We start from the raw sequence: 26,886 nt of genomic DNA on the forward strand, positions 1-26,886 counted from the left end.
ACCCAGTATCCCTGTGGGAAGCTGCAGCATTCACCTACATGGAAAGTTAATATGAAGGAAGTATGTAAAACATACTTTGCAGGGTGGGAGCTGACGATCTGTGACCTACCAGCCAGTGCTCTGTGGTGGGTCACCGATGGCCATTAGATGGCATGAAGAGAGCTGTTAACCTACAGACCTGCAGTATGCTGCTGTCCCTGCTCGTATGTGACAGCATGCTTGAAAAGTGGTCTTTCTGGGGTTCCACACTGCAGAGCCTGCAACTGGTATCAGTTCTGCACTGAGCTGTTGGTGTAACAGATGTGAATGACAATCTGATGCAACAAACAACTGGAGATTCAAATCCAAAACCACAGATTTGACTACAGTCTTCAAAGTTTAGGGGAGTTACAGATCTGAATCCAAACTTCACAGCTGTGGCCAGCCATAAAACAAACGTATCTATATTATGGGTTGAATCCAAACTACATTGGAATATCCTTCATCTCTGGGAGAGTTTGGAGACACATCTGGCTGGAAACTTTTAAGCATCATCTCATCTTTGCTAATACTATCTTTCCAAAAAAAAAAAAAAAAAGAATAAAGAATAAAAAAGAACAGAATGTTGAAGACTTAAAATGGCAGACATTCAACCCTATTTTAAGTCATTCACCCTTTAACTTAGCAAACAAAGAACCTTCATTCTACCAAACACTTTGTAAAGACCACTTCACTCCTGAACATAACAGCTCTTTCCTCTGCTGAATCCAAGGACATGACAGCAGACCATTTTCAGATGTTTGTGATAGTATCCTCTGATGTCTAAAGGTTCCTTGTTCACAGTCCAGCCTTAATTTGCTTTTTCTTGATTTAAATTTTGTTTTCCAAGGTGCCTATATTTCAACAAAAGAAACTCCTATGGAGCTGAAACATTCAATACTACAGCCCCCAGACACTCTGTCTCCTTCCCCTCCCAAAACATTCAGAAATTAATATATCCTTTTCAGCTACAGCAAAGTGAAATAAATGTCTGCTTAGATCAGTTTGGTTTCTATTCATTGTAAGATGCTAATTATCACTATGAGGATGACTGGTCTGCATAGATTTGGCATGTAACTACCTCTCCCAGAGAACTGATCTCTGAACTTTGGGGTCTGTGTAACACTTGTGAAGCTGCACTTCTCCGTAGGGTTACTAGAAGTACATAAATGGCATTTGCTCTCACGTCTTCATGTGGCACTGACAACACCCTGCCTGAGTATGGGTCAGGTAGCCTGTAGGACACACTGTGTCAACAAGGCATTCATCATACACAAACAGCGATTCACTTGGTGGTGTATCAAAGGGTCTTTGCAGATGTCTCTGAAAAGATTAGTGTCCACATTGCACTTCAAAGAATACAAAGACTACCCAGGAACATTTCCCTGAATTGGGACCCATTTTTCTGGTTTTCTGGTTACTGCCATCTTACATTTAACTATGTCATCTGGTTTTCTTCGTACTGAGAACCATATAGTGAGTACAGAAACCAGGAAAGGGTGGGGAAGTGTTTTCCTTTGGTTCAGTGAAAAATATTGCCTGAGGAATGGAAACATTGCTTTGATTGCGATACAGCCTCTGTTTTTACTACTTTTCTCTGTAAAATACAATAAAAACATTGTGAGAAATGCATAGTCAATTATCTGCAGTGGAAGGGAGTACACCATCCATCGACAAGGCTTCTAGGGGAGGGACCACTGAGTTCCAGATTTGGCTTTCAGCGTGATACAGACTATGGCTGAAAAACTGCACAAGCATAAATTTAAAAACAAAATACAAGCAAGTGAAACACAAAAAGCCAGTTATCCACCTGAAAACCACCACAAAGGGCCAGAAGAACATGCCGGAAAATGTATGACTACAGCTGATGCATGGGTAAAGCACACAGCAACAGAAAGAGTGATGGCTTAGGGTCTGAAAATGTGGCATCCACAACAATTAAGTCAGCGACAGCCACCACTGGCCACAATGGAGTCCAGGTTTCCTCCATTGCTCTCTCAATTTACTCTTGCCTCTGTTAGAGCATCCAAACAAAACCCCGTGGCATGCAAATGAATGTAAGGGCACAGTGTGGTCAGTGGCTGCAGTGCTGGCACAGGTTAAGTCTGTGCTGGGGCTACCTTGCCACTCCCTGCAATGCCCCAGCTTCTGGGTAGCACAAGTATTGTCGCATCATGCTTTGTCCTTCTCAACTAGCCTTTGATGTCAGTTCTTGGTTCAGGGTACAGACTTCTGTGAGAGAGATATATGCACTGAGATATATTTGGATAGACTCAGACATTGTGGGTGCCATCACAGTAACTGTGACATTTCAAAAGCGTATGGTGGGATTGCAGGGTCCATTTGTGGTGTCTCCACTTCTCCTCCCATTCCCTGATGCAGAACTGGAGCCCAAGCTCTCGTCTTGACACCCAGGCTTTACCTCCAACATTTAGAAAGTCTACAAAGGAAAAATTTGTAAACTTACTTCAGCTGCTGTAGGTTTAATATTCATTCTGGTAGAGTGGAAGATGCAAGATATTAACTATTTAAGTGTCATAAACTTCTGAATAGGTGGAAGGTGAATAAGTTTCAGGAGGCTGTTTCTATTTGCCCACAGTGTTTGTATTTTTCCAGTAGCAGTACTGATGTGATTTACTGATACTTCTTAAAAACATTTACTTTATGGACTTCAAACTCTACAAGTGAGACAAACATCATGGCTGACACTTAGTAGTATTACTTACTACACTGGGGGTAATGCATCTTTGCTGTGGAGCATACTTCAGGTTAATAACTAAGAGTGGAGCAAGTACTGATCTCTTCCCCTGCAAACCTGTCTGGTGCTTTTGAAGCAGAGAGCCTAAAAGAGGGGAGCAACTGGACCAGTGACAATTCAAGAAGGGACAGGCATTCAGCCAGCCAGCAGGTTGCCTCACAAGGAGAGACCTAGAAAATTCCAGCACAAAACCAGCTTTCATCTTTTCAGATTAAGAGGATTCAGTTTTAACAAAAACAATAGATAAAACTATCTCCAGTTCAGGCCCGTATGTTTCTTGGGAGTACCTCCAGAAGATGCAGATTCCCATTTGTGGGAACTGCTCTGTCTGAGCTCTGGGCACCAAACTATCTGAGACAGTTTTATGGCCAAATCTACACTGTTTTGCAAGAATGAGTGAAGACCGCATAGGACTTCCTTGTTTTGGGGTAACAAACACCTTTTCAGAGCCTGAATGTAACAGCACTGGCAAAAAGCACTTAGAGCAAGTTGAGTAGTGTTGTTTCCTAAGGAAGCAGCTCATTACCTCTTAGAAGAGTGTGTCATTTTGGTGTTGGTGTTTGGAATTAACAGGGTAATAGGAATATGGTGGAACATAAGGCAGAACGTGAATTTTCCTGGAGTTTTGCATATATGAAATGGACACATGAACAACTTTGTGTTAAATAGAAGGCGAGATACTGAACCTGAGGATCATGTTAATGAAGAGCTCAGCTGTCAAGTCAGTGTATTTTGTCACCTGAAGTGGTCAGCCCACAAACACTAGCCATTACCTCATTATGATAAATTGCAGTTATTGGTGTTAAAACTTGGACTTTAAAGTAAACAATGTCCTAAGAGTGTATTCAGAGGAGTGCAACCCAAGAGCAATTTCATATGTGAAGTTAGTACATAAACCTCTACAAGTGGCTGCTCTGCAGCCTTTTTAAACATACTCTATACAGACTAATTACAGATACATTACCTTTACAGGAAAAATACACCCACAGAACCTGTGAGCTACTTCTGATGACAACTTAAAATTCCTTCTCTTGAACTGCTCCTGCTATAGATTTGCTAGCATTAATGCCAACACTGTCCATGATTTTAAAGTTTTTCCTGTTGTCCTCTGTTGAAGCCCCCTCAAAGTCTGATTGTGCTATTCTAAAAAAAGGCTTTGCTTTTATTAAAATCAGAACTCTTCATTCTCTCTGGAGGCCTGACATTTATGATCAAGCATTCCATGCCTACTTCTCTTGGCCTAACTCTGGTCATTTGCAACAACACTGGTGTTAAGTGAATATGAAGCCCTGGTCTCTGAAGTAATCAGATTTTCAGGCCCTGTGCCCTATGTCACATGGAACCATTTATTGCAGTACAATAGGAAGCAAGGCCACTATGCCCAACAGTATTTCTGGGGGAAGAAATGCTGCTCATTGCTGAGTAGCAGTATGCCCAGCTGATTATAGGTTGGAAATTGTGCCTTAGAAATCGAGGGATTTTTGCATTTAGAATAAGAACAGAGAGGGAACGACCAGAGTAAGTGCAAAGAGAGAAAATACGCAGGGTACCAAGCTCCCGTGGCAGCACCTGGTCACATGGCAGTGCATACTTCCCAGATCCAGCTGCTACGGGGCAGCTGAACTGGCCTTGGCAACTGGGATGAGCTGGGCTATGAGGAGCCATCAATGCTCCACCACGGCTTCGTGAGCTCGGCAAGTTGCTCAGTTCCTTCTTCCCACAGAGACAAACTCACAGCTCTGCCATCAGCTCCAGCATCTCCCCATACCCAGCATCTGTCACGACCTTCACACACATAACAGAGAGGTTCAACAGCAGATGATTAACCTCAACCACGTACGAATCGTGGACTAACTGGATCATTTCAGCTTATTGTATTAAGTCTTTGAATTTCAGAGCTTACCTTAGGGTAACTTCATTTGCTCTTGCTGAAGTTGTAGAGAAATAAAAAAAGGCCCAAGCCCCTCAATTTTCCAAATGTAGTAAAAAGTGTTTGAATACACACTTTAATATATTTTCTGTGGCATTTTTGTAAAATACAGATATATAATTATAGGTATAATGCATATACAGCATTTACTATATTGATAAAAAGCTACTCTTTTCACAATGACACACCAGTAAGTATTTACAATACGATTCAAATTTTAAGGATCAGATGTTTTAAACAATACTGTGTGGTTATACGATGAGAATAATTTGAGGAAAAATAAGAGACCAGTTCTAAGAAATTCCCAAACAATAAAATACATACTCTTTCCAGGAGCACCTCCATGAACATCCATGCACAACCTTTTTTTTTCCCCCTTTTAGGTACAAGCACAATTTAGCTCGTTCATACTTCTACCTAATCACAGCCCTTAAGAAAACATGGATAATCACCTTCTCAAGTACAGATTAACTGTACCACTCTCCCCATTTAAATAATTCTCCAACTGCAACATTTCAAAGTTTTGGCTAGAGCAGGAATTACTATGCACACGTTTCTTATTAATTTAAACCAATAGAGCTGTGTCAATTTATGCAACAGAAAATTTTCCCATCTTCTTCTACACATGTTAGAACCATTTCACAAATTGTTAGTGTGAGGTTTCTGACCAGTGCTTTCAGCGTTGTGGGTCTCTGCTAGGAGTCTGCCTCAAAGGACACTGAAATACCAAAACTAGCAACACACCTGAAGCACACAACTGCTCTTTTTTATCCTCCTATATGAACACTACCTGGCCATTATCTGTGAGGGACTGTCCACAGTAGAGTGGTTGTAAAGACGATCTTCATCTCCCATGTACTGCCACCCTTTCCTGTGAGACAGAGAAGTGCTATTACAGAAGCAAAAAGCAAGATACAGAGAAGCTGAATGAATTGCCCAAGGTCACTTGGGAAGTTTGAGACAGCAAGGCAAACCCACATCTCCTCAATTGCACCCTCTTGCCTTTTCAGTTTTGAACGAGAACTTTCTGTGGGTCTGCTTTAAAATAAACAAATACGTAACTAATGGACATGAAGCCTCCTTCAGGCACAGGCTTAAACACTGCTCTGTTTTGCCTTCTGTTCCTAAACAAAAAGAGGAGATAGCAAGAGGAATGTTTCTGCATGCATTACCTCCATCCCACTGAAGAAATGAGCTGCAATGAGTCTGTCTTGACATGGGAGTGGTTAAGCCCACTGTTTGCCAGGAAGGGCACAGGAACTCTTCAGAAATACAGCAATCCACCTTCACCAACAAAAATCTAAGCGAAAAACTCAAAATCTGGAAAGGCCTTATTCTCCTTCAGTGCTGACTGGAGAAGCATTTTCAACTACTTTGTACGTACTTTATAATGCCTTTACATCACCTGCATAACACAAAGGATGCTCAGTTTACACGACCTATTCTGTCACACGTTAAAATCTGTTCCACAGACTCTGTGGCTCAGCTTTGATGGGCAGGCAGCTTTCCCATTAGGGCTGCTATTCACTGGGGCTGTGCAGGCACAGATAAGGGCAGAAATTTGACTATGACAAGTGTCTCCCCTTGTCCTTGTCACTCTGGAGAAGGCTGGTCAGAACCAGAGCTTGGAAGGAAGGGGAACCTCTCCAGTTCCAGGTGAGTGCGACAGAGAGCAGCAGGGAGGCAGTTGTGACAAAGTTCTGCTTCCAGAAACACTTGTGGGCCAACTGGGCCATCTGCCTAATTGATGCAAGTGATGTATTTATGAGATACTGAGAATGGAGGACTTTCAACCCTTATTAAAACAAAACAAAACAGAAAACCCAAAACACAACACACACACAAATGGGTAAAACCAATAATGAAATTTCTCATCCTGCTCGCTTTGGTTTGTTTTTTTTTTTTTTTTTCCTAAATCAAACCTGCATTTTCCTTTAAAAAAGTAAAAATACAAAAACAAAGACACATTAGAATATCCTACTGTCCAGTAAATGTCTTACAGGCAATATTTATGGAGGAAAAAATCCATCAAGCCCTTCCTTTGACAACGAAGAAGCACTTTAAAACTCATGCTGTACTAAACAACGCTGCTTCTTCTGCTGTTGACTTGAATTACTCCTATCACCACAATTTGGATATGCATTATTTTTCTTCCAATACCTAATTATAAATCTAGACTAATGCTGAAAAAAAAGAAAATCCTAGTGAGAGTGTTGTGCCATCGATAAGCTAAAAACAGCGTATCATGAGAAGGCAAACTAATCTTTCCGTTTACTTTGTAAATAATCCATTAGCTAAACTTCTATTTTAAGCTGGATACTTTATGCTTAACACTTCAAAGTCCACATACCATTCATATCCCTTATAACAGAGAAGAAACTTGTAAAATGCCTTTGGTGCATCAGTTTATCATTGTACAAACGTTTTAAAGAAACTCACTAGCACTATAGGAAATGTAAGTGGGGTTGTTTGTTTTGTTCAATACTCCAAGTGTCATTTCATTCTTTAAAGGGGCTAGAACAGAGGAGGGGGAGAGGGGAGGAAGTCTTACTTAATTTGTTGCATATGTCCCAACGTGTTATACAACTAAGTGTATTATACCAGAAAACTAGAGCAGTCTGCACAACAGCAAACTCTGCGTAACTCAGAATAGGAGAATAATCTGGCCACAGGCAAGGCGAAAATTCAGTGAAACTTCCTCTCATATTATATATACACACACTTTACAAGCTACACCGAGTGTCCTTTCATATTCCAAAAGAAATACATTGTAGACACCAAACATACTGTACTTTTACTTAAAGGCTTCATCAAACCATATGTGCAGACACTTGAGAAGACGAGAGTGTTAAGCTTCCTAGGGTCCTAGAGTCAAAGAAATTCTGCTGCCCCCCACTGCTAAGTAAGTGCACTCCTTCCACAGGGGGCAACATCTGCCGATCCGTCATGGTTCCACTTGGCGAGGACCCCAAGAAACTTCCTTGGGAAGAAACGATTTTCTCAGGACTGGCAGCCAGTTTAGGGGACGTGGAGAAGTTATATCCATAGAGCGCGCAGGGACTGTGCAGTCTAAACGTGTTGTAGGAGCCTTGGTGGGTTTGGTTAGTGGCGAAGGCATTGCTGGATGGGGACGGCATGATGTACTGGAGCTGTGGAGACATCCCTGAAATCTGCATGGATAAGCCAGTCTGCGGGCAGCTGAAGGCGTCCCCGTCACTGCCACCCATGGACATGTTCACCGTTGTGCTGCTCGACACGCCGACATACGAGGGAGTCCTCGGGGGCGCAAATGTCTCCCCGGTTTGGTTGGTGAGCCTGTTGTAGGTCTCAGCCAGGGAAGTGCTGTATCTGTTCAAGGTCAAGCCTGAGCGGGCACAAGCTGTGTAGTCAGCTGGAGCAAGGCTACAGAGCTGGCTCGTGTTGGGACTGAGGTGGAAGGCTGGAGATGAGCAAGGGGAACCCGTTAAAAGGTGAGGGTGGGTAGATGGCACTCCGCTGCCAGATCCCTGGAGTAAAGGAGAGGAACCTGCATTTCCTGGAAGAGAACATTACAGTGTAAGAAGCATGCTGGGAAAGGTTCACTTCCTAGGTGACAGACCAAGGCCTTTCTATTTTATAATAACCCTTGACATGAAGCACGACCCAAATCAATCCAAAAAATACTGTACATACGTATGCAGGGGTGGGTGTGTGTGGCACATGCAGATTTTTAAACAACTTGACCACGAAAGAGGACGTAAGTTATACTTTTGCAACCATCACTCAGTACTTGGAGCTCCTGCCCAACAGGTTACCTACTCTTTTTATCTGTCACTGGAAGGAAACTGTGTAGCAGCTAAGGTGTAACCAAGTGTGTACCACATCACAGGAAACCTTCTTCAAGATACATTTGTCTGTGCTTTTGCTACACCCCAGAGCGCATTTCAAGCACTCTGTGCCTGTCACTCTCAGAGCACCTGCTAAGGAAAAGGCTCCTTCGCTCAGGTGACAGTCTCCCATAGCTCAACAGCTTCAGAGAAGTTCACCACTCAAAAACAAAATTTCAGAACTGTAGAACAAAAAACTTCCAACTTCAAAACACAAAAAAACTTCAGAACAACTTCAGGAAAAGTATAGGCTGAGTACTGTGCATGGCCGCTTCATTTTTTGAACAAGCAGCTGGAGGTTTAGGTTTGCAGCAAACTGTTTGCAAACTGTTCAATTTACTGACATCAGAAGTTTTTATGTAACAAATACCAGTGCTGAATGCTCCTGAAAATGCACTGCTTGCTACAGGTGAAGCCTCTTCTCAGGACTGGAAGTTTTACAGCTGCAAGAAATGCTTCCTTTTCTTAGAGAGTTTATCTACCAGAAAAATGAGCACAGTCTCCCAGGCAGAAGGTACTTAACAAGGAAGACTCTCCTGGTTGTGAATCATACTAACAATCAGATTGATGCTGCAGAGATACATGCTGTCAATAAGTTAAGAGGTTTCTGCAATAGGTGAGCTAGTAAAAAGAAAAATACATTACTAGTGAACTCTGCCTGCTGCTTCTTGCTTTGTTGACAGAACAACAACACAAGTTCAAAGCACCACGAGTCACTGTCACATTCCAAAAATCCTGGTGCAGAGTGTTCTTATGTTTATTCCAAACTACACCAATGCTTCCACCACCTGAAGATGGGCACTTCCACCATTAACAACGAGGACAAATTTCTAATAGGGTCTTTCAGCAAGTCTCTAAACCACCCTACTGTCCAAGGTATACACAACTAAAGATTTTGCAACATAGCCAGTTCCCGTCCTTTGAACATCAACAGTAACTTGAACAAGCTCATTAATCTCAGGCAAAAGCAAGTGGAAGTTCATGGCAGCAGGTCCCTGCTCTCAAACAGTGCTGTTACACAAACACAGGGCAACACAGCTGGTCTGTCTCCTGGATGGAGTAACCTCATAGTGAGTTGCCTTTCAGTCAACACAGTCAGACCAGGTATGTCGGGTCTGATGCTGATTTCTCATTACAGGCTTTTTTTATAAAGACCGTCTCTCATCCCCGTGCTCTGCCCAAAACTCTGCCAACCCTTACCCAACATATCTATGACTTGGCACAAAAATTCCTTTCTAATTGTCCACACCAAGCCCTGATGCTCAAGATTTCTCGAAGGACTGTGCTAAGGAGACACTGACAAAAGTGATTTATATGTATTTCCATATTGTCTCCATTTTTGCTCTGAAGATGCTTAATGACTTTGCAATGCTTTACCAAGAATGCGAGTAGGATGTTTGCATCAGGAAATGTGAAGAATAAGGAGCAGTATGTCTGATTTAGTTGGGAAAAGACCAAGAGGTTTTCTATATGCATTGGAGTACTTTGGAAATACAGGAACAACACAAACTCTGTGATGGGGAAAATGGAATCCAAGAAGCTATGGACTGGGGAGGAGGAAAAAGCAAAATGGAGGTCTGTTTTTTCAAGCTCTAGGATGCAGATAAAGTTTTGGGGGGATTTTACTGAACAATTTTTAGGTCTTCAAGAGTCAAGAAGGCTTTCCAAGGAAGAAACCAAATCAAATTAAGTAGCTTAGTACTATTTTTTCATTACTTAGGAAGACATTCCTTCTCCCATTCCTTTTCTTTTTCCCTTACACAAGTAATTCTTACATTTGAGTTCGGATGTGTACAACAGAAGTCATCTAGCCAGAGTGTAACCCTTAAGGAATATGTTTTTCTATCCTTAAATAACTGGCATTCTCCTCTGCATGTGATCTAACTTATCATTAACCATTTTTATTGCCACAATGGTTAAGTTAGAATTAGTTTCCTAACTTGAGATAGCTCTGATGAGAGATGATGGCCTGCACTGAGGTTGATTGGCTGATTGTTCTCTGCAAGTGACACACTGACCTAGACTTTTGTAAAGCATAACAGGTGAAGCTTTATCCTCACACATTTTTGTTTTGAAAGAACAAAAAGAAGACTGTTACCTTGTTTGGGTATCCCAGGTATATCTTCAAAGGTAAGTGTCCTCAGTGAAGGTCTCCAGAAGGCGTAAGACTCCACCAGAGCTTCCAGTCCCATTCTATTTAGAACAAAAATATCATGGTGTCATGAAAGAAACGTGTATTTTGTCACGTTTCTGGACACTTTACATCCAAAACATATAAAAATTAGTAACTTTTCAGGATTATTTTTTAGTCCATTTTCCTTTTTAGAAAAGAGCCTTACAACCTTATCCACGAGATCACTGTGATCTGTAGCCACCGGGCTGGCAGCATGCAAAGGGTTTCCCTGATTCCACAAGTTTGGCTCTCTTTTTCAGTATTTTTGGCCTTTGGGGGAAGGCTATTGGAGGGGGGAGACTTGGCTAAGATGATATTAAATGTTTTCCTAGTATGACATTTCCTTAAGAGCAACCGCTTTAACTGCCAGAGGGATGATCTCCTATTTCTGCCTAGAAGAAAGGTGATCCACTAGCAATTTCTATTTAAAAAGGATTCCCAGTCAACACTGCTGAGTTGGAAAATCACACAACATGAACAAGGCAGGGGTGTACAGCTCTTTTACTTCCAAAGTGCATAAAGCGATGTTGTGTCTTGGTTATTATGTGCTGAGCAAAATGCCTTGACAAACTAAAAATCTTCTGTCGTTTTCTTCCAACAGCATCGTGACAAAGTAGAAATAACTGAGTAGACAATCCTGGCAGACAGTATTAGAAGAATCAGCGTTTCCTGAAGGTAAAGGCTCATCTGTTTTCTGACATGATTTTACAAACAATGCACTTCAGAGGTGTAACTTTGCTGTTATTTTTGGCTGCTGGGCCCCAAAGGCCTGTCAAGTGTCAGCATCAGGCACTCACCAAATACAAATGCTTGCCTTTGAGCAGCAGCACTCTGTAAACTCGAATTATGCAAATAGCCCAATTTGAAGCTCCCGACATGTTCTTCTGATCCTGCTTCTTCCCCACTGCATTTCCAGCAGGATCACAAATGTATGTCAGGAAACATTTCTAAAGTATTTATTAGCTGAACCTGGGCTAAACAGATAGCCTTCGTTTTCTGCAGTAATGGTGAATTTTCATTTCTAGTTAAAGTGGAGATAAAAGCCACCTCCTGGAGGAGTGCAGCCAAGGCGATAATTTATACAAGATGCCTTTGAACAATTTCCACATTTTATCACCATCCTAATTTACACTATCAAGTGGCCAAGTCTATTTAAGAAAAAAAGTTATGTTTTTCTTGAAGTATTTAAAAGGAGAAATTCTGGTCCTTTCCTGAGTAAAAGTTTTTATAGGGTCAAACTTAAGGCCTAACTGAAGAATGAAACTATTCTCAGCACATAAATTCTGTTGCACTTTGCAAATGCACAGAGAATGCTTTTAAAAGGTGAAGCTACTGATTTCTGTAAAATAGCCTGTGGGACTCAATGGGAATAACCTGAAAGGCAATATTCTTAATTAAATAGAATTACTGCGTGCAGCAGCGCAGAGTAAAATAGCTGCAATAATTAAAACAATATTGAAAAGTGGGATGCAACAGTACTACATTTTATTTTACACTTTTTTTGCAGACTAAAATACCTCACTGAAAAATACGCCAGTTAGAACAACGAAGGTAACAGTACCTTACCATTTAAACATTTAGCAACAGAATAAATTAACAATCAACTGAGCAAAACAGTAATTCAAATTAAAAAATAAATTTACATTTTCCTTGACAATTAAAAAAGATGAGCTCCATTCCCAAACACATAAATTCGGTACCATAAAGCCTATCAAAGAAAACAGTAACACTTCAGTAAATCAATGTCAATTTGCAATGGACAAGAGTTTGTGGAGTCACTTCTATAATGAGCATGTCTGTTACAGTGAAAGCATTCAGACCTCATCTAAAACCAGTTCTGAAAACACTTTACAGAGGCTGGCCCTTCCTACAGGACTGGTCTCCTAATCCATTTCCATAAACTGCAACTGCCTTTCAGTTAAAATAGCCTGTTTTTTCCCTAATGCATGAACCAAATTCCTAGCAGCCAAAACAAAAAATCCTCTCTGGATATCCCCAGTCGTGCAACTGGATTTGCATGGTGGCAGATGCAGTATTCTTGCTGCACCTACCTCACACTTGGGTAATACCAGGGCTGTCCCACCACATTAAATCCAGTTCAAAATGGGTTTCTGAACAATTCTTTCCTCTCTATTTTCAAAGGCATCTTCTCTTGTTTCATGTAACACTATGGAAGAAATTCTAACTCCACTCAGAAATTTCAGATTCAGGGTTCCACACTTTTTTTAAGAGGCTCCTTAGTACTTATTTTACAGCTCTGCAAAAAACATGCATAGCAGAGACACTGCCTATGGAGAGCTGTCAAGCAGGGCACGTATGGCAACTCTTTTCTTCCCAAGTACACACAGCATGTTTTGCTTCTTCAGTCACTACATTTATCTGGAAGTTACTGTTCACTGAGATTTCTAGCTAGAAGACTACAAAGAAGGACAAAACTCTATTTACTCCTGTGCCTGGGGAATCCCGTCCAGGCCCGGGACAGAGCATGTCCAATTGTTTCTTGCTAAAAGACAAAAATCTTCAGAGAACAGCAAATGCAGAGTGCAAACTGAAAAGATACTTACAGTGAATTCCTGTAAAATTTAACATCTACCCCACAGCTTCTGTAACTGTTCAGCTAAAAACTACTCTAGTTTGCTGTCCAGTCTCAGCATTTAGGTAACTCAGGTGGAAGTACAAAACAGGCTTTAATGCTGCAGCCACTGCTAAAAGAGAAGCTCAGTAAAGCAGCTAGCTAAAGATACACACTGAACACTCCTATCAGCACACAGTCTGCTCTCTTCTTTGCAAGGCTAGGTCATAAATATAGCAGCTGCAGACACCAAATGCAATGTGGTCACTGGAACTGATGTCTAATACACACCACAATTAAATGATGCTTTTTTTAGCTGAAATGGTTTAACATACAATTCGTAGCAGGCGTAAGTATTTTGCATTAAACTGTTTTTGGATAAAATACCTCATCAGTATTGGCAGCCCAAACTAAACCCAAGTCTCCACTCTGCACTACTCACATTCCCCATTGCTATTTCGAAAGATTCATGGATCAAGAGAGAAGCAATTAATCAGTCCAACTGTAGCAGAAGTGGTGGAAACCAGGCTTGTTTCAAGGTCATCTATAGCGTAGTAAGAAAGGCATTCAACTTAGGAAGTGGATTTGTAACTCCTTAAACTGAAGAGACTTGAACACAGGTCTCCCACCTCCTAGGCAAGTGTACTAAACACAAGGTTACTGCTAGAAGCCATTTAGTTTCTCCGTCTTTGAGAGAAAAGGACGAGCCCTTCACCCATATTAAATGCCACTTATGTGCAAGAAAACCTGGGCTTATAGTTTGACACTGGTGTCTGCAATTTGTGTCTCCAGCCAGGAGAAAGAGGAGCTCTCAGAAGCAGCCTGAAATCACAGACCCGAGTATATGTCAACTCCATTTGCAGCGTCCGTGGTGTGCTGCTGCTTCCACCCAAAGGAAACCCGAGCACATGAGCCAAGAAGCCATGTGCCAACCCGTTCCCGGTCTAGATGGTTAGAGGGGTAGGAATGGGAGCCCACCACAGAGAACTTTATTGGGAAACCTCTGTGCTCCCTCAGACTACTTTGTAAATACAGGTATGGCCCTTGACCAGTCTTCACAAACTGATTAACTGATTCTGTCAGCAGCAACAAGCCCTCCTCCTTCCCCCACACCTACCTGTTACGTCCCGAATCTCTAAAGCCCTTGGCAAATGGATTCCTGTCAATCTTCAGACGAGTTATCTGTGAAAATTATTAAAGAACTTTTACCTACAAATTCAGCTAAGTAACACACAAAATTACTACCCTGACAGAATTAAGCCAACGGTGGAGTAGAAACATAATGGTTTAAGATGATTGTCCTGAAACACAGCAAAATAAGGGCCAGCCTTCTGATCATTATTTTTGCAGATCCCCAGAGAAGCGAACAGGAATGTAATGCTACCAAATGGCAGGTTGGACCTCTTGAAAAAATCTTCTGGCAAATGTCATCCTTCACCTAAGAGAGCACACTGCCTAACTGCAATAAAATTTAAATTAAATTTTATTTCTGTATAGCTCAAAAAGGAAATGTGAAAATAGAGATTATCTCTAGGTTATTATCCTCCATAAAAAAAACCAGCAGCCCCCTCTCAAATACTTGTAACACATTTAAATAAATGGGCTAGGCAGCACATAATAATATTTCTATTTTCACAGGGTTCTCCTGCTCTTCTCTTTGTAACAACAGCAAGGCATACATAAATACCCAAAATATAGCTGCAATAACTTACATGGAATTAATAAAATGTCACAACACTATGGTGTCACTAGATACGTTTACACTGAAACAAGTGGTAGTAAGAGCCAAATGCTGGAGTCACACAGCCTGCAGTTTACTTCTGACTTCAAATCTGTACAGACCCAGATAAATTGCAGTTCGTAATATGCACTGAATGGGGTTAACGAAAACGACTGCAACTTTTCTTCCAATCTCAGCTTGCCTGTTAAGGTCCTGGGAGTTTTGAAATCACTGGAGTCAGGAACAAAAGTGCTTTAAAAATTAAATCCAGACATGAATCTATACTTACAGGCATAAAAACAGGTTTAAAAATTAGACTGCTCTTTGCCTTGTGCTTCAATGCTGTGTTTATAATGAAGACACCGTTAACCCTGTTAATTAGACTGTGTGATCTCCGTAATAAGAATGACTTTTTTATATGCAGCATCTAGCTGACACAGCCTTAAGTCTCAGCTTATAGCCCCCAGGGGCTGCTGCAGTACTCCTAGTGAAAGCTACTTGTAATATGAAAAGGGTTCAGACAATGCTTTTTAGTAAGTGGTACAATAAAAGCATCCACTTTTCTCCTATCTCTTACTCCTCTGGTCTACTCTGAAAAGCCTGGAAAGTGCTAAGCAGAAAAGCCAAGTTACCTGTTGATTTTGGTATGCTGTGACAGTAGTGAAAACCGTCTCTGGAAAGGAGAAGGCTTTCACCCCTTCCCCTGAAGGGATAGGCTTGACGGGGGACAGATCATCTCCACAGTCTTTTCGGATGACATGGACTCGAGGCTGGTATTTATGCATAGAGTGAAGGATAATCTACGCAGTCATGAAAGGAAAAAGATAAGATTTATTAGAAAGGACACCCTGCTGTTTCAGGACTCATAGCTTTTTGGAACAGATTATGGTATGTGTTTACCATGCCACTTACTGGAAATCAAAAGTTTTCTTTAACCTCTGAAGGTTCTTATTACAGTAGTCTAATCCCTGTGCATTTATGTTATTGCAAACCCTAAGCATTTAAAAATTACGACTCAGGAGCTCCAAATTCAGACTGGCTCAATTGAGACTGGAAAAAAAAAAAAAAAAAGATGGAATGAAGTCCTGGTCCCACTGGAATTAAGAAAGTTTTGTCACTTTTCCACTGAAGCCTGGATTTGATCTAACAGGATTAGCAACAGCAGCATTTCCCTTTTGTTCCTGGAACTGCCAGAATATGCTTGGAGCAATTTTTTTCCTGATATCCCAAAGGCTGGAAGCACATCTTTTTAGAAACACAAGCTGACACTATCACACTCTGAAGGAGCAGAAGCTTCAACTAAAATAATACAAAAATCCAAAATTCTGAAGTGTTTATAACTCTAGATTCATAATACAAACAATGAATATCAATAGGCAAAACTCTCCCAGAATACAAAAAATCACTTAAGAACAAATTATAAGCAAGAAGTATATGAACCCACAGTGCATAAAATTGAACACAAAAATACCTCTCGGTATTGTTCCCAAATTTTAGAATATATTTAAAATACAGATTTTTTTTCCCCCTATTTTAATCCATTTCAGATAACCACTACTAAAATAGAGGATTTCACAAAAAAAATATTGGAAGCTCAACTGTTATTGTTGGAAGGCCTCAGAAATTAGTAACTCAATAAATAAATAGTCCTATGGCTATTGGCCTGTGGAACCCCTAATCAGCGTTCAGGGGAAGCTTTTTAATTTCCTGCTCCTTGAGTAGCCTCAGAACGTGCATGTGGTCAGGCATCCGGCAGAGCCCCTATGCTAGACACCATGGAAGTTCATCCACCCAAATGACACAGAGGACATTACATAAATTTGGATAAAATAGAGCTTGGCTAGTTTAGGATACTTGGTCCAGACCAGATGACATGACCCTGTTTTGGATAAGCCAAGTTTCTGGATAATCAGGGGTTTTACTAGCCTATAAGTAAGGTTTTGACAATGACATAACAGGCTCATATTAATTGGCCTTTTCCCAGTTCATGAAATCTTGCACAGAGAATTTTATCATGCAAACGTGTATTCTCTTTTACAACACTTCTTTTAGCTGCCAAAGACCTACAAAATGAAAATTGTAGAGAGGACAGCACATTCCTCACCCTGTTTTCCTGTGAACACCCAGTGATACCAGAGGAGGTACTCGTGCAACAGGAAAAAGTCATCAAGGAAAGCTCTGTTCCACTGTTCAAACCCATCACTGCTCCGTGCCTCACCACTTGCCTGGCTGCCACTGAGCGTGACACGTTCTGCTCCCACCCCGACGACTTCCCCCCACCAGCTCTGCGGCACAAACGACCGCTGGCCCACACGGCAGATCTGGCCACACACAATGATAGCCCAGGCAGCTACCAACAACTCTGCTCCTCCAGCAGAACAAGCGAAGCCACAGCAGCACACAGACAAACACCTCCTGCTCCTTATCTGGGTGGCTGTTACAGCTGAACTGATCCTTGTCATCTCTTAAGAGCAACCTGGCTTAGCTCTGGGCTGTACTGAAATTCCCTGTGCTGACACGCTGTTAGGCCACCGGCGAATCCATCGCAAGAAACTTTCTTTTCTCCATTTTGTACCGTGCCTTGTACAATGAGACCTTTGTTAATGATCAGGACTCTGAATTCTAAATAAATAATATATAACTGCAGAGCCCAGACGAATTAAAGAGCGACACTATGAAGACAGGATATAAAAGGTGGGAGAGATGCCACACCCGCTCCGAAAACTGTTTAGGTCTATTATTCTAAGCATCACCTAGAGCTACTGTGAAGAAAAAGACAAGAAAAAGGAGATTCTGGCTTTAATTTCATATATTTAACAGCACAAATGGGAGCTAACAGTTTATCTGCAGAAGGAGCAACTTTCCCTTCATACCCTTAAAAGCCAACAATAAAAAACTCCAACCAGAACAAGTCCCACCAAGTATGAAGCACAAACTGCCTCTCTCTACAAAACCCTCACAGGGCATGACCAAAGCACTTTGTGGGGGAATAAACTGCTCCCACCAAATGTAAAATTTACCACAGCAGTTGTCTAGACATCATTATCAGATGGAAAACACTGCAGCAGGGAGCCCACACGTAGGCAGCAGGACAAGGCAACCGCCTGGCAGAGCACAAGGGGCCAAGGCATCTGCAGACACACAAAACTGGGATTACCTTCAGGACTACCATCACAACATGGTTTTTGAAAGATGCTGCTGTGGTGAGGCCTCAGCGCTGACCCTGAGCTTGGGTACTGCTGTGGCACAAACATCACAGCCAGCACAAGCAAGAGCCTGGTTCTCTTTTACGGGGGGAGATGCCAATCCTCTAGCAGCTCAGCAATGCACAGATTACCCAGCCATCTCCCCACCGACCTCATGGTCTTCACCTTGATACTCTTTTCACCAAAAATCCTCCTTTATCCTTCCTGCATAGCCCAGGCTTTTTGCAGTCAGGGAAGTGTGTGGGGCCAAGAAGCATGTATTCCCTCTTTACAAAGACAGAAACTGCAAGTGCAAATGCTGATGTTTCCCAGCTTTTCATTGTGACAAAAACATATAACTACCCATTGACTGTAAGCAGAGCTCGATACTTGGAGCCAAGTCTGGGCAGAGTAAGAGTCCGCCTCTGCTCCCAGCCTCATCCCACTTTCAAATGGGGACAAAAAAACCCCAACCACCAAGGAACAATTAGCACGCTAACAGCCTCATTTTCACTAAAAGTTAAAAGATGTTTCTCCGCATCAAAAAACACTCAGTTGAAAAGCATGGAAAATAGCATAAAAAATATTGACTTTTCCCCTCTACTGAAATTCAGATTAAAAACTGCACCGAAATAGAAAAATCAGCCAGCTTTAACCAGCCGGAGGGAGACTACTTTTACAATGCAGTACTTACTCCACAGATGAGAACAGGATGAGAGGCATTAACAAAGAGCACCCAGACCACACACTTCTCAACATCAGCTGCAGAATGCAGGTTTACTGTTCTGTACCATCACAACTCAGAAGACAGACACAAATACCACAGTGCATATTAATGATGCCATTGAGCCTTAATGCCTCTCTAGGCACACCATCTTTGCAAACTAGGGAATTCACCCTGGGACTCCGTTTTGACATCAAAAATACAGAAGGAAAACACCCTGACAAATTTTGCTTGGTCTCCTCAGCCTGCAAATGGAACCCATGTATCAGACGCTGTCCTACGTGCATATGTACTTCAAAATCTCTCTACAGAACACTGCTACAAACTTATGTTGTTACAAACTCCCACTCAAAATACTGATGAAAACAGCAGCAGGCAGCAAGGAACCCAGGAAGCGTTCAAGCAGTGCAGCAAGTCGTCTTAAGAGACGGCTGATCTCCTGTCACAAGAACCTCATCCCAGGCCACCTCAATGAAAGGGGAGCTTGCTGCCATGAACTACTCCCACAATGAAAATACTGCACAGGAATTCTACCTTAGTATCTGTTTGCAAATACTGTCCCCAGTCCCGTGGACGTGGATCACTTCTCTCACTGATTCTGACAGTTAATACTCCAGAATAGTCAAAGGGGCTTCGGGCTCATTTCACGCGAGCTCCCTACCTCTACACGTGCAAGATGAAAACCTAGCCCTGGGATTTTAACACAAATACTCTACAACACCTCTGAGAAGCATGGGAAGAATAAAGAACAATTCTGACACAGATTAAAGACAGCATAAAAAGTACACCTAAAGAACAACAGCTAAAGCCTGATGCTGCTTTAACTACTGGAGGAATGATGGCAGCATTTAGAGACCCCACCAGGATTTCTCTTAGACATCCTGCTTAAGGAAGGGAAAAACCTCTAACTTCCTAATATTCTACAATACACCCCATCTCCCATGCAGGGGTGGGAGACTCAGAACATTTGATGTAGAACCAGATATTTAAGGGATAGTACAGCCTTGACCCCTAGCTCTTCTAATACCCCATCCCTCCCCTGGTACGCTCTTTAGAAAAATGGTTCCTTCCTGCTTATGAGAAACAATTGGGTTTTATATTCATCACAAAATATGATTATTCGTTTTCCATTATTGCTGGAGGCATTCAGAGGCTACATAGCTTTTTCAATACAGCATTCCACACTACCATAGCTTTAAAAGAAAAAATGTACCCATTGGAAGAGACACTTTTCTGCTTTCTGCTTTTGCCTTTTCTGGTAATTATGAATGACATGTTTGCAATTTTCCAGATTTGAGAAATACGAAATTATTTTACAGTCATCCTTCTTTTGTCCTTTTATTTTAATACTTAAATTTCCATTTTGGGGAGGAGGGGCACTGCCGTAGGTCTGAATCAGTTCAATGTGTCTCAGATCGCTGTACTAGGGCATTGCTTCACTCGTTTCCAAATCGAAACACTTAACTAAAGACCAGAAAATTTATATCCCCCCAAATTATGAATAATGGCGTGCTGTGTACACTACACAGGTTTCAGCTCAGTATAAAAACAAAGCTAAGATCTGGGATGGAAAAATACAGCAATACAATTCTCTACATAGACGAGATTTTATCACAGGGCAGTTTGCAACTCCAAGTGTAGGCGTGGACCATGGTACTCAAGTATCACCCCTCTGAAAGGAGCGAGCACAAAAACCAGCCGGCCTGCTGGAAAAGTGACATTTCACTCATCTGCATCGGCTGCACTTTTTAAAACCCTCAAAACAGACTCCCGCCAATATTGGGGAAACTAAGGGAACTACATGTGCTAGCCTTAACGCAAACGGACCCTGCCAAACGGGACCCCATATAACTGAAATTCTGGGAAAAAATGAGATAAAATGCCTTTCTCACAAGCCTGAAGAAAAGCAGCGGTAACTTACGGATGTGAGTATCACAACACTCTTTTCAAGAAAGAGTGCAATAAAATTATGAACAGCTTTTTACAAAAGGAAGGCTTTTTATCCTCACTACCACATTTGCTAGCTCAGCCCAGCCAGCCTCCTGCATTCTCTGTAACAGAAAAGTTGTAGGTCCTGCACAATTTGACCAGAGTCTCACATTAATCTCCTTCACAAACACAAATGGAGGAAAAAAAGTCTCGTTCTTAAACTTGGACTATGTATTGGCAAAACCCAGCTTAATGTCACTGAGCTACAACTATACTGAAAGATGCATGTAGTGTATTTGTACTCTGTGCCAGGTACGTTTTCTTTCACTCCTTTCCACAAAGGAGAAAGTATCCTGATTAATATAATCGGGCTACACTAAGGGCAATGGAATCCACATCCTGTCTCGAAACCTGCCTCCAACATCTTAAAACTCCACCACTTGGAACTCGATGCTCCTTCTGAAAGGAAGCCAACATTTGCCACTTACTACAGGATTTTGCAAAACTCAAGATTTCACCCTGACTAAAAACAATTCTCATTTTTTAATTATTTACTAAGGTGTCAAGTAAAACTATTTTTGGGATTGCTGGAAAGATACTGGCTTACATCTGTCATGTTTCAACAGTTTTGAAGAGAAAAGGAAATATTAACATAACACATTTTGTCACATTAGATAATGTCATAACTAAACAATTTAGAACTTGCAAACAGAACACTCACACTGCATACATCTTTGCCAGTTTTTTCAGGAGTAATGAGCCTCAGCTGTGAAAGGGTCTTGCTTCATAAGGTATGTAATAAATCATTATCGGAGCGAACCCAGCTCCCATGTTGTTCGTTTTCGACTGCAATTATTAACACCTCATGGGATTTCACACAAATGTTTAGGTTAAGAAAATAGTTAAGTGTATTTTTATTCACATGAAGTTATTACATGCTAGTAATGTTTCTTCTAGCCACTTGTGAATTTAAGCGTCCTTTTTGATCGGAGGAGAAGCTGCAAGTAACACACTTGGTGGGAAAGCATGAGAGCAATTCTGCCCCTTCACGTTACGCAATTTAGGCTTGTAAAGTCTTTCTCTGCAGAAGGAGTTCTGTTTTGGAGGGAGGAGTAAAACAGCAGGCTCTAATAAGCAGTTAATTATTGGAGCAAAAAGTAAGCAGATTTTAGTTCTGGACGGTAAAGATCCAAAGCAGCTTTGAAAAGTCAAGCCTATTTCTGGCACCCTGAAGCTGTACGTCAGTCTCTTTCAGGGCTGAGCAATGTGCCTACATATAACACTGCAGAAGAGCAAATACTCACATGCCCTTGATCGTCCAGCTCATTATTGGTAAGCTTCAGTTTGTCGAAGCTGATCACTTGTCTCATCCACGTCTCCCCAGAGGCGGGTGAATCGGGGTGAATATAAACACGAGGCGGTACTGGGGAGTCAGCATTACCAGCCACCATCCACTTGGAGCTATGATAAACATACCTATAAAAAGAAAACAAATACCTTTAACCATAAAACCCAAAATAACTTAACAGACCCATTCAGTATTAATAGATCAGGGGCCATACCTACAGCAAGAGCCCACCAATTAATGGAACACGAAAGGACAATAAATAAAAGGGGTTCTTTTTTTTTTTTAGTTATTTCAAAACACAGTTCTGGTAACTGCCAGAGGAAGGTTAAAAACCACACTCTGATCTGATCTTAGTCTTCTCAAAATCAGTAACAGCCTTAACACTAGGCTCCACACTGAGCTTTGAGCTGCTGTCAGTTCATTGATGGCTACAGCTCCGCTCTGAATAGGCATCAGCAAACAGGGAAGAATCTAGTCCTTCATTTATCAAATCGAGTAGTAATTCCATATTTGGAAGATTTAACATGTTGACTCTAATATAAGACTCTCTAAATAAAGCTATTGAAGGGAAAGAACATTATGATTGGGAAAAATAACGAAACTATGTGAAACTAAAAAGGCGTAAAAATGAAAAAACACAGCCCATATTTCATCTGATAGGCCAATGCTGCCAAAGTAATTTTCTAATAAAAATAGTGCCTGCTTTGGTACAAAACTTATGTTGAAGGCAGACACAGGGCAATTTAAAAAGCACTAATTAAAAACTTCAAGGTATTTTTTTCAAGTACAATAAAAAATTCCAGTAATTCAGCTATGATTTTTAATAAAAAGAAAAAAGATTTTATCAAGTCATTTGCTTGTACAATTCAGTTCCTTATTAGAAAAAGACAAACAGCATAATTGGAAATGAAAACAGAATGATCCAATATATGCACTACTACGGACAATTCGCATCACGTAAAACTAAGATCTAGAATGGTGGTGAAATTCTCTCCTGGAGACCCAGATCACACAGTCAGTCAACTGCTGTAACATTTTTCACTGATTTTATATTTGTTGTCTTACACTAAATACATACTTTCCCTGCAGAAGAAAACAAAGTCATAAATATACATAAAATATTTTGAACACCTTAAGCTTCCCAGTATTTACAACATTCCATTTCGCTAGAAATCCAGACCCAGCTGCAATTTTCTTCATTTCCATTTAGCTTTGCTATCTGCTCTGACAGCTAAAGACTAGGCTTCATATGTGACTGAGGTTGCATCTTTAAAATCTAGGGATGTGCAAGACAGGTTGTAAACCCACAGAACAGCCAAAATTAAACTAGCAGTCAGCAGTTAAAAAAAAAATCATAGATTGCACAGGAAAGGAGAAGTGGAATCAAGTAAAACGTGTGAAACACTAACATTTAACAGGAAGGTTAAAGGCATGGTACTTGTACATGATTACAGAAATTTAAGTTTGTCACTGAAGAAAATACACCCTTCAAACAACTTCTGTTAAGTTACTCCAGTTATCTGGGCATCACATATCACACTGGGCAGACAGTGCAGCTCAGTATGACTGTATTTATTTTAAATGAAATGAGGTTTAAACAACTCATACTCAATGTAACTTTTTAATTTTTAATAATAACTCTTTTTTCCATTTGGAATAATTATCTCACTTTTTCTATGAATTAAAGAATTGCTCAGACCTTCTAGGAATGGTATGCTTATATTGCTAAGTAAATGCACACATGCAACACAAAGCAAGAGAAGGGCTTTCATCTCAGTTGCACTGCCTTGGTCCAAATCAAACAGCATTTTTTCTCTATGGTACAGTCAGAAAAGCCCCCCCCGACTGGGTATCCTCAGCACTGGTACCTGCACCTTGTTGAAAAACACAAAACCTAAAATGGTCCTGAGAAATGTCTTATAGGCTGCACGAGAAAAGGACAAAATTCAGTCAACGAGGCATGGACACACAAAAACCATAGGGCAGTGTTTGCTTAGGAAACAAGGCAGCATTCCTGCAGACCCAAGCTTCTAGCCTTAGTCTGAAATATTCCTAGTTCTACAACTAAATCTGCAGTGGCTTTCCTTATATTATACAAAGTATAGGGTTGAAGCAATCAAACTAGCAATTGGTAAGGGCCTGATCCTGCCTCCGCTGAACGACTTGGCCAGGCTCCTCCTCGCTACTACAGAGCATGGGATGGGATCTGTAAAGCAAGACCTACAAAACAGCTCCTAGTAACTGCCGTGGGCCCAATCCTGCAAACATTTCTGCAGGTTTCAGCAGAAACTATCAGTGGTTTCAGCGGAGTCCAACTCGCTCCCTCGAAGCACAACTGCCCTCGAAATGCTGAGAGTTTCAGCTTGTAATTCCTACTCTCAGATGTCCGAAGAACAACTACTTTAGTTCCTCACATTATTCTTCAGACAACAATGCCACTAATTATTTAAAAAACAGTAATTAGAAACGCTGCTCTTTGTGAATCTAAGCAACCAAATATTTGAGTGATAAACCACCTTTAAATTAAATTACATAAGTCAAAGCATGACCAAGAAAGCTTATATACAATTAAATCAATGCTATCAATGTTATTAATTCATTTTAGTGACATTTCGCACGAAAAAAAATGTGCATTCTTGTACTCATTTGTTAATAGGAAATAATTCACAGTGACATGATGAGGAACAAAACACGGTAACATCTCCTGATGGCACTAGAACTGCACTCTCTGAAAGCCAAAACCTGAGCATCTGCCCACAGCACATACACAACACCAGGCAAATGTATAAAGAGCTTCAACAGACATTTTAGTTGCTTCAGCATATTGAGCACCATTTTTTTTTTTAATGTGCTGGGATGAAAATAGGAATCTGAAAGAGAGTTAAACATGACCGTCTCCTAATTTATGTAGTGTTAATGTTTTCTTCCATTAGCCAAGTTTCCTGTGGCTTGCATCCTACTTTTTTTGCCTTAAAATCACCATACCTGTATCTTTTGTTATCCACTGGCACAATATCCATAGCAATGTAATACTGCTGATGTGGGTCTAAACCTGAGATCTTCACTCTCATTGCGGGAAACATCCGCCTGAACATGGAAAGAGAGAGGTCATGTTTAATAGGAAACAGACTCGGGAAGGGTTGTTTAGGAAAAGTAACCGGTTCGTGGGATTTTTCTCGTTCTTCTTTTTAGCCTACACAGTCCTTTTGGACGATTATAGTTACATGGCCATGAAATGGCCCATTCGATATGTCAAAACAGATTTCTAAAGTGCATTTACTTGAACAATGCTTCGTATGTTTTGGGCTACGCTCTGGGAGTACAGCTATTACCACATCATTTCAACTTTATTGTTAGACAGTAAATCATTTGGGTTTGAGACTTTACTTTAGCATTTTAAAGCCCGTTTGAGATATTAGCTAGAATACATTTCTGGAGATGTGCAAACACCACCTCCACCCAGGAAGACCAATACTTACAGACACGCCAATTGCCACTGAAGTTACAACTGACAGCAGCAAATGGCGTTATCATTTCTGCAGCAGCAAATTAGAAAGCTGAATCCACGGTGATAAAATTATAACACCGCAAGGATGCAGTCGTAAAAGCCAACGTGCCATGCTGTAACCCAACAATATGGTCTTTATTGAGACAGGACTTCCTGTCTGCTGCTTACTAAAGGTGAAGTGCAAGAGCTACTCTGTCTTTGAAAGGTAGAGTAAAACTTCTTTATTGAAAGCAGAAACGAATCTACGAGGTAATTTCTTAAAAAAAAAAAACAAACAACCAACCTAAACAAAGCCCCAACGTTCAGGATTTAGATCCCTCTGCAGAGAAAACAATGTCTTTAACAAATGCCGTGGTTTTAACATAAAAATGCACTTCTTAGCCCACATTTGGCATGCCTGCTATTGAGAAAGTTCATTTTTGAAGCTCAAACAAAACAAAAAAGTCCTAGTGACGAGCTGACTGCAAGCCAATGAAAGGTACTTTTCTGTGGTTTATAGACCTGAAAGCCATTCCAGTTTACTCAGTATTTGCTGCTGTTCGGAAAAAAAAAAAAAAAATCAATTAAATGTCGTTACTGGGAAAAAAAACAACTCTATCTCTGCTATTTCTGAATAAGCGAGAGGGCAAGGCAGGCTACGCTTAACTAGTTTTTGCTGTTGTTTCAGTGCACCTGTAAGATAAAACAGAAATTCCCCGACTGGACTCTCTGAAGACAAATGTTGCTTTGTGCTGTCGAAGACTGCGTTCCAATCACTAATAAAGCCTCTCTGAAAATGCAGAGGGTACCATATGGATTCAATAAAATATGTTTTCGTAATTTCTAATAAGTTCAGATACTTTTATACTGCCCAGGTTTCTGCCATGTGTATCCACTGGAAAGAGTAAAAGTTTCCCCTCAGAAGAGCACGGCGCTCCCGGACCTCGCCCTAATGACCAGGAAACCCGAAACGCCACACGCTCCCGTGCCCACCCGAAATTATCGCCATCTACCTGCCTCATAAATCTGGGGGGTTCCCCCCCACCCAGTTTTGGCCCGCTTTGATGTGCCCTCCCGCCCCGGCAGAGCCCCGCGGGTGCCCGTTACCTTCCCGCCTTGGTGATGATCATCTCGGTGCCGATCTCGTGGAACCTCCTCCAGAGCTCGGCGCCCTGC

The 26,886-nt window shown here is 41.2% G+C and overlaps 1 protein-coding gene across 1 annotated transcript; it reads right to left on the reverse strand.

Moving 5' to 3' along the window:
* Nucleotides 1-7,415: 7,415 nt before the first annotated feature.
* Nucleotides 7,416-26,880, reverse strand: TBX18 (T-box 18). Its single transcript, XM_008949398.1, has 7 exons — nt 26,818-26,880; nt 25,209-25,310; nt 22,180-22,351; nt 15,670-15,837; nt 14,435-14,499; nt 10,671-10,765; nt 7,416-8,241 (listed from the first exon to the last, which is right to left on the reverse strand). Exons 1-7 carry the CDS (start codon nt 26,838-26,840, stop codon nt 7,517-7,519), a joined length of 1,350 nt encoding a protein of 449 aa, XP_008947646.1. The 5' UTR covers nt 26,841-26,880; the 3' UTR covers nt 7,416-7,516.
* Nucleotides 26,881-26,886: the final 6 nt, after the last annotated feature.

The sequence above is a fragment of the Merops nubicus genome, unplaced genomic scaffold, assembly GCF_000691845.1.
Source record: "Merops nubicus isolate BGI_N331 unplaced genomic scaffold, ASM69184v1 scaffold6661, whole genome shotgun sequence".
Classification (NCBI taxonomy): domain Eukaryota; kingdom Metazoa; phylum Chordata; class Aves; order Coraciiformes; family Meropidae; genus Merops; species Merops nubicus.